This window comes from Psammomys obesus, unplaced genomic scaffold (assembly GCF_907164565.1).
Source record: "Psammomys obesus unplaced genomic scaffold, mPsaObe1.curated_primary_1811, whole genome shotgun sequence".
Classification (NCBI taxonomy): domain Eukaryota; kingdom Metazoa; phylum Chordata; class Mammalia; order Rodentia; family Muridae; genus Psammomys; species Psammomys obesus.
In genome coordinates this window covers 23,878,596-23,889,010 of record NW_026596134.1, presented here as the reverse complement: position 1 = coordinate 23,889,010, position 10,415 = coordinate 23,878,596, and the positions used below count along the sequence as shown (strand labels likewise).

The 10,415-nt window shown below is 45.0% G+C and overlaps 1 protein-coding gene across 4 annotated transcripts in view; it reads left to right on the top strand.

The window, feature by feature from the left end:
- Positions 1-298: 298 nt before the first annotated feature.
- Positions 299-10,415, top strand: part of Gpatch2l (G-patch domain containing 2 like) — a 48,115-nt gene continuing 37,998 nt past the window's right edge. For 2 of the 4 annotated variants that reach the window (XM_055592952.1, XM_055592950.1), the window contains exons 1-2: positions 299-356; positions 2,316-3,024. In XM_055592952.1, coding sequence (XP_055448927.1) covers positions 2,363-3,024 — 662 coding nt within the window. In that variant the 5' untranslated portion in view covers positions 299-356; positions 2,316-2,362. Of the gene's footprint in view, positions 357-780; positions 880-2,315; positions 3,025-10,415 lie in introns of those variants that run through there. The other 2 variants (XM_055592951.1, XM_055592953.1) reach the window with 2 other exon arrangements.

Sequence of the window (10,415 nt, the reverse complement as noted above, 5' to 3'; positions counted from 1 at the left end):
CATGTCTTAAGTAACTTAAATTGATGGTACTTCACCTTAGTGTCAGCACCCTAAGGGAGAGGTTTCGTTTCAGGCCTAATAGGCTGCTCACCCCATACCATCCCATTCGATTCGTTTCTTCCTGGCCTCAGCCCCACTTCCTAGTTTCCCGTGGCCCCGCCCACTGCGGAGCGGAAGTGGGCCACGGTAGGGCGGAAGTGCGGGGCGGGCTCCTGTCCTCTCATATAGCCCGCCCCTCCCATACCGTTGCAGCCCCACCTCTCCGGCCCAGACCGGAAATGAGGTCAGAGAGGGAAACCCGGGCTGAGAGCTTGTGCCCCGAAGGCAGCGCCGAGAGCGAGCCGCTGCGGCAGCTGGTGAGGGGAAGGGTGGTTGCGAGGCTGGGCCCGCGCCGGGTGGGATGGGGGCTCCGGGCTGCGGCGGGGCGGCCGAGGGCACCGCGGGACTGCGGCGCGCCACCGAGAGTGGCGGGGCCTTACTGCCCTAGGCGCGTCTCCCCAGCTTGGGCGCTGAGGGTCGGGCCGCCTCCGTGGCGACCGTCGCCTCCACTCTCGGTGTCTCTTTGGGGGGCGACAGCGAGAGCTCAGGCTTGGTGTCCCGGGCAGGGATCTCCCTAGCCCCGGAGGACGGGCTGGGCATGGTGGAGAGTCCTCCGAAACACTGCTCTTCTCATCTCTGGGGCGGTGCTGTGACACCCTCTCCCTACCATCCATCACTGAGGGAACCCAGTCGTCGGGACGAGATTTGAGACAGTTTCTGCCCCAGACAGCTGACCCCCAGTCTCGGGTGAATCCAAAGAAGAAGTTGACTCTTGCCTCCCTGCCATCCGTCACTCTCACCCGGAGACTGGCTCGCTGCTTTGCGGCCCACCAGCGTCCTGTGAGTGAGTGACTCAGACCAGGGTCTCTAGGGTGTGCTCCTGAGAGACTGGAGGTGTGGGTGTACCAGGGTTTTCTGGTCTGCCCCCTTTGAGACGCGGAAGAATTCGGAGCTAGCATTTGACCATGCATTGTTTAGTACAGTGTCCCACGTTAAAGTTTGTACGGGTCTGCCCGAGTTTCAAACCTGTAGTTTTTTCTTAGAGACTTAGACGGGCTCTTCCCGCTTATCTGCTTTGGGCTTAGGGACAGCTGGCTTCTGAACTGCGGTCCTGGCATTTTAAACTACTAAATGCTTTACTAAAGGAGATGGTCTTTTTTACGTGTAAGGCTTTTGGGACTTTGAGGAAGTTTGTTTGGGTGGTAGTTTTAGAGCTGGATGGCCCCATTGCTCTCACAGATATGACACATGAGCCAGAAGACTCTTCCTGCTTTTGAATTTGTTGACATAGGGACCCTGTGAGAATAATTTCTAGAAAGCCCTTTGCAAAATGTTAACTGCATGAAGGGAAATATGGTCTGAACTGAGCTCTAGGCTCTAATTATGCCCGAGATGTACTTTGGGCTTTAACAAGAGCTGGGGAGAAAGTGCTATTTTAGTATACAGAATTTAGAGGTATCACATGGCTAATACAGATGGTATTAGACATTTCTTTTGAAAAATGAAAATTTGAAAATCACCTCTACTGGGCATGCCTTGAAAGGGTTGCTTCTGTTAGCTAGGAATCCTAGAGACTTTCCCCTGCATCTCCAGTTTTAGTTTCATTTATGTCCTGCTTTTGTGTGATTGGTGACCAGGATGAGGAGTCCAAAAGTCCTGTACTATAATAATACTACTAGTAGGAGTAATAATAAAATCAGTGTCATACTCTACAGCAGTCTGTTTCTATTAACTTCCGGGTAGCAGTTGGTACCATGGTAGTATCAGATGTGGGCCTTCTTTTTTCTCCCATTCTGAGTAGGTACTCACACTTGGTTCAACACAGGTTCTCTGACTATGAACACTGCAAAGTCTTCCTGATAGTTGCCACTCAGCTGTTTCTCTCCTCCCTACCACAGGCATTCTTAGCCGGTATCCCAGACCACAGCAGAGCCCTCCGTTGTGGCTGGGGCTTGTCTGGTACTTCCTTATCTCTACCATAGTGTTGAAGTTGTGTGGTTTGCTCTTCCTCTCTCATGATCAGGCAGCCAAGGGACACATTTACTTGGAGAAAGGAGGAAGTTCTGTTTGTTTTTGCTGATGCCCCAGTTTTTACCTGGTGAGCTTTTGAATATGTTGACCTCAAGTGTTTAACAAGGCCAGACACCTATTTTTAAGGGTGCATGGATGGTAGAGACAGTGGTAAGTGTGGCTGGATGAAAGGACTCTGTTTTCTATGGCCAGGCAGGGAGTCACAATGCCATTATGTGCTTTATAAAATTACTGGAAAACTCCAGGTCCTCTGGAGCTTTTCTTCTTTTTTTTATTTGGCAGCTGTGGCCTCATGGATGAGCTGGTACATGACTTAGCCTCAGCCTTGGAGCAGACATCTGAGCAGAATAAGCTTGGTGAGCTGTGGGAGGAGATGGCCCTGAGCCCTAGGCAGCAGAGGCGGCAGCTTCGGAAACGCCGAGGCCGGAAGCGCCGGTCTGACTTTGCTCACCTGGCAGAGCATGCCTGCTGCTTCAGTGAGGCCTCTGAGTCAAGTCTGGACGAGGCCACCAAGGACTGTAGAGAAGTGGCTCCGCGCACCAATTTCAGTGACTCTGATGACACCGTGGTGGTCAAACGGCACCCAGCTCTCAGCACCATCATTAGGAGTAAGCAGCATACTTGGCATGAATCTGACTCCTTTACAGAAAATGCACCTTGTCGACCGCTCCGGCGCCGAAGGAAGGTGAAGAGGGTAACATCAGAGGTGGCTGCCAGCCTTCAGCAGAAGCTGAAAGTGTCAGATTGGAGCTATGAGAGAGGCTGCAGGTTCAAGTCTGCCAAAAAACAGCGTTTGTCCCGCTGGAAGGAGAATACTCCTTGGACCTCATCAGGCCATGGGGTGTGCGAATCAGCAGAAAATAGGACTTTCCTTAGCAAAACAGGAAGGAAAGAAAGGATGGAGTGTGAAGCAGAGGAACAGAAGCAGGGCTCTGATGAGAACATGTCAGAATGGTGAGCTCTCCCTTCCTAAAGCAAGGATTTCCCTGGCCAATTTTACCCACTGTGTAAACCATCACTCTCTTAATGAGTTCCACTCTCTTCTAAATTAGCCATGCTAGGATTGCCTTTGTAGCCTTCCTATAGTCAGTTGGTAGTTGATATGTGGCTTGCAAAGTGTCATTCAGGAAGCTGTGTCTCTATGTCAAGAGGGCCGTGTGTAACAGAGATAATTTGATACTAAGAATAATTTGAAACATGTACTTGAAATGCATAAGAATTTTGTTTCAAAAATAATTTGCTATTCTTCATACCATTCAGTTCACACAAAGATACTGTTATTTTAGAACCAAGGTATCAGCAGGGGCTGGCATTGACAATTGTGGCAGAGAAGGCATGCAGGTGCCAGGTGTAGGCACTTTGTAAATAAATGCAAACTGTTTGCTCTTTAGGAACCATGGCTTTATGTACTTTGGGGCTATAGGCCTGTTCTCTGTGAATTATAATTTGACCATATCGAGTGCATTTCCTGTTTTGTGTGTGTGTATGCATGTGCAGGAGCACATGGAGGCCCGAGGTGTGTGGCATGTGTCTTCCTCTTTCACTTTTCACCTTGTTTGGGGTAGTAGTCTGTCACTGAACCCAGAGCTCACCAGTTGCCTTGACTAGGTTGCCAGCTAGCTCTGGGGACCCACCTATCTCAGCTCTCACGGATTACAGAGATGCGCTGCTGTGCCTGGCTTCCATGAGGGTGTTAGGGCTCCAATCAGTAACCACTTTACCCCCTCAGCCATCTCCACAGCTTCTTGAATGTCCACCCTCTCTAACACTTAGTATGTGTGTGTGAGTGTGATCAAACGCAGGCCAGCAGGCTTGGCAGCATGTGCCTTTACCTACTCACCTAGCCATCTTACCAGTCCTTGAGTGTCCATGGCAGACATTTAAGTCGTATGAAGATATAATGGGGTGTGAAAATAACACTGAGTCCCTTTAATCTTCTGTCATGTGATCAGATACTCTCATGGTTGCATGTTTAAAATCTCTCTCACTTCTCTGTATGTCAGATCACCCTGAAAACACGGATCCTTGGCAGCTTGATACTTACTGGAGTCACTCTGTGACCTCTCAGTGAGGATGCCTTTCATGTCTGTGGCAGTGACTTGTGGCACACTGCAGGAGGTTTAGCAGCTCTGCCATGTTCCTACCCCTCTTCCTTGTATCCACGAAGATGCTGCCAGGCGTGGCGGTTAAGTGTGTTGAGCACTGCAGGTTTGGTAGGCACTCTGTGGCAGGCACTGTACGGCATGCCTGCTTGACATTCTTATTTAATGCTTATGATTCAACTGTGTGGTAGAACCTCATCATTTGTATTTTTAGAAGAGGAAACTAGGTTTAGAGTTTGGTTAATTTGCTAGGGTCACCTAGTGTTCAAAACTGGCAGTCAAACCTGATTTCCAAGCTCGTATTTTACCAGGTTTTGCTGCCTGTTAGGCTTACATCTGTAGAACACGGAACTTTTCTTAGGATCTTATTCTTTTAAAATTTCACCCCTGAAGACATAAGCTTAGGTACACCAAGGTAGGCTGTCGGCAACTGGACCAGCTGTGTAGGTCTGTGTACTCTCTTTCTTTTTCTGAATGGTTTTTAATTTAACTTTCAGACTTTTTTCTTAATAACTATATTTTGCCTGCATGGTCAGTGGTGTCGAGGTAGGCACACAATTTGACTCTTGAAATTTTCTTCTAAGACCGATTTATGATTTATCCAATTTATATGTAGTTTTTAAATTATAAAAGGCACCTTTCCTCCATGAACATACTATTTTTTAATCAAACAAAAATTGCTTAACCAACTTGTAGCTACCCCCCCCTCCTCCCCCAGACAGGGTTTCTCTGTGTGTATTCTTGACTGTCCTAGAACTCAATCTGTAGACCAGGCTAGCCTTGAACTCAGAGATCCACCTGCCTCTGTCTCCTGAGCGCTGGGATTAAAGGTGTGCACCACCATCTAGCAAACTTGTAGCTTTTAATGATGCTGAAACCTGTTGAGGTGTTCAAGTTGACTTTAAAATCAAGCATATACATTTTAGACTCTTAACAGTTGGGAGTGGAGAATTAAAATAGCCCTTTGCAATGTTGCTTGTATCTTTTTCTTCCCCGGAATTTCTTATTAAATTGAAGTTACTGTGTATGCCAGAGACTGTCAGCTTCCTTCTTTAAGCTACAGCTCCCAGCACAGGCCTGTGGTCCAGCAGTGGTGCTTTTGTCTCCGTCCCTTTCTAACTGTTAGGCTCTAAGTTCTAGTCACCCAAGAGCCTGGAGACACTGCAGTTGGCAGTAATCCTTGTTTTCACATTGAGGGGAGCTGGTTCTTCTCTGTAGCCTCTCTTTTCTGGCCAGGGCTTCAGAGCCTTACAGTGCTAGGGATGCTAGAGTCCTTGTCACTGTGAAGAAATAATGGGTGAAGTGGTAGTGTGACATTGGTCATATGTGAGCCATGGCTGGGAAGGAGGCATTCTAAAAGGGACCCCCGAATGGAGGCTGGGTAAAGGGCTCAGCAATATAGAGCACTTGTTCTCAAAAAAGACCTGAGATCAGTTCTCAATACATACTTTGTGTGGCTTACATCTGTTTCTAGCTCCAAGGGGATCCAATACTCTCCTTTTTCCATACCCCACACACTTTTCTTTTTTTTTTTTTTTTTTTTTTTTTTTTTTTTTTTTTTTTTTTTTTTTATTTTTTTTTTTTTTTTTTTTTTTTTTTTTTTTATTTTTTCTTTTTAGTTACATTTTCTTAACTCCGTGTCCCAGCTGTATCCCGCTCCCTCATTCCCTCCCCAACCCCACACTCCCTCCCTGGTCTCCTCCCTGCCCCTTTCCAAGTCCCCTGATAGGGGAGGACCTCCTCCCATTTCATCTGTCCCTGTTTTATCAGGTATCTTCAGGGCTGGCTGCAAAGTCCTCCTCTGTGGCCTAACAGACTGCTCCTCCCCTGGGGGGAGGTGTCAAACAGCCTGCCCTTGAGATCCTGTTAGAAATAGTCCGTGTCCCCCTTACTTTGGAAAACTACTTGGTTACTGAGCTACCACAGGCCACATCCGAGCAGAAGTTCTAGGTTATATCCATAGATGGTCCTTGGTTGAGTTTCAGTCTCAGAAAAGACCCTGTGCCCAGATATATTTGGTCCTTGTAGAGCTCCTATCCTTTCCATATCATACTAACTTCCCTTCTTTCATATGATTCCCTGCACTCTGCCGAGGGTTTGGTTATGAGTCTTAGTGTCTGCTTTGAAACACTGCTAGGTAGAGTCTTTCAGATGCCTTTTGTGGTAGACTCCTGTCATAAGTTCAAGGCACATCCCATTTGTCTTTCTAAATGAGGATTAATCACCTTCGCCTGTGTCCACTTTCTTGATTATCTTCTTTAGGTGTGTAGATTTCATTATGTTTATCATGTCTTGTAGGTCTATATAAGCGAGTATATACCAAGTTTGTCTTTCTCCTTCTGGGATACTTCACTCAGAATGATCTTTTCTAGATCCCACCACTTGCCTGCAAATTTCATGATTTCCTCCTTTTTGATTGCTGAGTAGTATTCCATTGTGTAAAAATACCACAATTTCTGTATCCATTCCTCCGTTGATGGACATCTGGGTTGTTTCCAAGTTCTGGCTATTACAAATAAAGCTGCTACGAACATGGTTGAACAAATGTCCTTGTTGTGTACTTGAGCAAATTTTGGGTATATACCTAGGAGTGGTATAGCTGGGTCTTGAGGTAGCACTACTCCTAGTTGTCTGAGAAAGCGCCAGATTGACTTCCAGAGTGGTTGAACCAGTTTACATTCCCACCAGCAATGGAGGAGGGTTCCCTTTTCTCCACAACCTCTCCAGCATGTGCTATCACTTGAGTTTTTCATCTTGGCCATTCTGATGGGTGTAAGGTGAAATCTCAGGGTCGTTTTGATTTGCATTTCCCTAATGGCTAATGAGGTTGAGCATTTCTTTAAGTGTTTCTCTGCCATTCGATGTTCCTCTTTCGAGAATTCTCTGTTTAGCTCTGTTCCCCATTTTTTAAGTGGATTACTTGGTTTGTTGCTTTTCAGCAACAAAAAACAAAAAAAAAAAAAAAAAGGAGAGAGATCCTTGTGCTCTCAGTGTCCACTGTTGAGATTATTGAAACAATGGATCTTAAAGAATTAAAATTTCCCAGGATTCTCATGTTGGGAAGGGAGAGCCTGAAATCCTAGGCCCAAGCAGAGGAGGTACTTGCCTTCCGGGAAGAGATTTTACACACCTAGACCGCTTATCTCACAGTTCAGTTAATTCGGGTGTTTCCAGGGAAGGGAGTGGAGGCCCTAGGAGATTTTCTCTCCCTAATTTTCCCAAACTGTAAGTAATTCCATTTTTATTTGCCAATCTCTGTTTCCTAATTTCCTTTAGAATACTGGGCAATTAGGTGTGGACTTATGGTGACAGTAGTAGGCATGCGCTGAGAAAGACTCTCTGAACTCTTCTTACTTGAATTGCTCGGCGTGCTAGCACATTCTTGTGGTCCTCGCACTGGGGAAGTAGAGGCATCAAGATCAAGACCAATCTCAACTACATAATGAGTTTGAGACCAGCCTGAGCTATATGAGACCCCGTTTTTTAAAAAATAAGTAGAATATGTTTTTAAAGGAATGTTAAATCACTTCTTAACTTGTCTCCATGTATCTGTAGTTACAAAGAGAAATGCTTTTGTATTTTTCCTCCTAAATACATTCTGTGGAGAGAGGGGTGCTTCTCATTCTCTGACATCAGGCTGTATCCAAACTTTCCTCAACAGTGAAGGGAATACAATATTTTTTAAGCTGCTTTTAAGTATTACTTATTTTTGTTTTGTTTTGTTTTTTACCCATTATTTACTGTATCAGTAGGGTCTTTACTTCAGGATGGCCTTCAACTTGCAATCCTCCTGCCTCAGCTTCCTAAATGTATGTGGCCTGTCTTTTGTTTTGCTTTGGTATTGGGGATTGAACCCAGAGCTTTGTGCATGTGGGGGAGGTCTTCTGACACTAAGCCTCACCTAGTCCTGCCCTTAGCTGTTAAGCATATTATATAAACAGGGCTAACAGTAGCCTACAATTAGAAAATAGTTATGATTTTTATATTGCTCCCTGCTGGCGAGTTGATTATGTCAAAATTTCCCTACCCCCTGTTTTAAAAGAAGTACTTTCAAGAATCCTTATGGTTATTCTTTAATGAAGCTGCTTGACTATGCCATGGTTTACTCCATAGAGATCCAAGTGTTGAACTTTACTTTTCTGTCAGTCATGTTGAGGGTTCTCCCCATCAGCCTTGTAAAATTACTAACCTTGATCCACCTTGTAAAATTGCTGAGATAAGAAGTTAACCTTAGTTTGTGGATAGGGTATTAAGAAACCATGTATTAAAGGTTTTGGATTTGGGAATGTATATCTTAAGTGGCTTTATTTCTAGTTTACTTAAATTTACCTATTGCTAACAACTTAAAATCACTAACAGTTTTAAGCCTTGCCACTATCTTTTTCTGCTTTTCTTTCTCTGTTCTTCATTCAGTTGTGTTTCAGCCAAGAATTGTGAGGATTTAGAAATGGGTGCAACATAGTAGCTTTATTCATGCTCTGTAAAGATCTAGTTGTTACTGTAATGTTCTTCAGTGTATGTATGGGAGTGAATGCTCTGAGATTTTTATAAATCCTGTAAAATTACTTCCTACCAATCTGCATTCAGATTTTCTGAGTATCACTTATCTGTTAGGTGATGGAACTTAGCCAACTCCTCTGCTCCTCAGCAAGACATTGCTCTTTCTGAATATAGTTTAGTTCTTTGAGCAGATTGATTGGGTGGCGGCCTAAAGTCATATCAGGAGTCTTTCTCAGGTGATGTATTAGAGGCCAGTCTCACAGGAAAGAAAATATTCTATTGTCCTGGAAGGCACATGACAGAGATGGAGTGCTAGACCTGTCCCCTCCTTCCCAGCCCAAGATGACCTTCTGCAGCCCCTTGGTGCCTCTTGTTTTCTTATTTTTATAGAAAATCAATATCCCTTCTGACACAAACAATAGCTCAGAAGCAAGAATAAATGGGAGAAAGCTGAGATCTCTGTCCATCACCTCTCATTTTAACTGCCCCAAACTCTTTAATTATGAGTGTGCTTTGCTCCAGGTGTTTGTGACAGTGAAATTGCTAAATGAGGACCATTTTAACCAAAGATTGGGTGATCAATAACACTCTATAGCAGTAGCTTGTTGGATCAATAGCCTTCATTATTTCATGGTTAAGGTAAGTAGTCTTCTTTGCAAGTGGAGGTCATTAATCAGGGGTTACCGGGGCAGTGGAAAGAGTATCTGTGTGTTGGAATGTTCTGCTTTCCTTCTCTGTAAACAGAGGTACCAACCACTTGCATGCTTACCTTTTTTGCAGTTGGCAACATTCACTGAAAGGTATTGGGAGGCTAGCATAGACTGCTTACATGGGCTTAGTCTGGTTCTGCTAGTGCATCCTTAGAAAGAGCTGGAAAGCACCTCGGGAGGTACACTGGTATCACTGTATTTGAAAGTCCATCTCTTAGAGTATTTCTCTGGGAAAGAACTTTGCTAGAAAGTAAAGACCTAACTAGTAAAGGTATAACACTCTAAAGTACAGAACTGTGAAAAAGAAGTGGATTGTTTCACTAGGCTCAGAGTTCTAGGTTACTGCAAGGGTTAGGAGTCCCACTGTGGGCCCGATGACCATGACCATTATCATGGAGCTGAGACCCTGACACATGAGACCCTATGCTTCTTAGTCTACCTGCTATTGTGAATTCGTATTTTAAAAGGCATCTAATAAATAGCTTCAACTACCCACTAGAATACTTAAAAAAAATTAAATGTTTGGGCCAGCAAGATGGCTCCGTGGATGAAGCTGCTTGCCATCAAGCCTGACGAGGTGAGTTCAGTCTCCAGGACTCACAGGGTGGAAAGAAAGAACCAGTTCCCTACAAGTTATTGTTTGACTCCCACACATGTACTGTGGTACTAGTTCCTCCTAGTCAGTCAATCAAACAAATGTAATAAAGGCTTAAAACAACAGGAAAACATGAAACATTTGTACACTCACATCATCAGAAACCAGGACTCGAGAGTTTGGGCCTGTCAGCAAGGTTTCCTCTGCTGCAGGCTGGTATACTGTGGAATGTAATCATGTTGGTCTGTCCCAAGGGACAAGACCCTGGGTTCAGAAATGCAAGTGTAACTAGACCTTTGTAGGCTGAATGTTGCTCCTTCACTTCCGACCTGCGGCTTCCGTTTTCTGTTTGGAGTATACTTGGTTAGGGAGTCTGGTTCTGCCTGTGGTTTGTGTTGTGTACAGGAGGCAGCCGTGGGGTACTGAGCCTCAAGCATA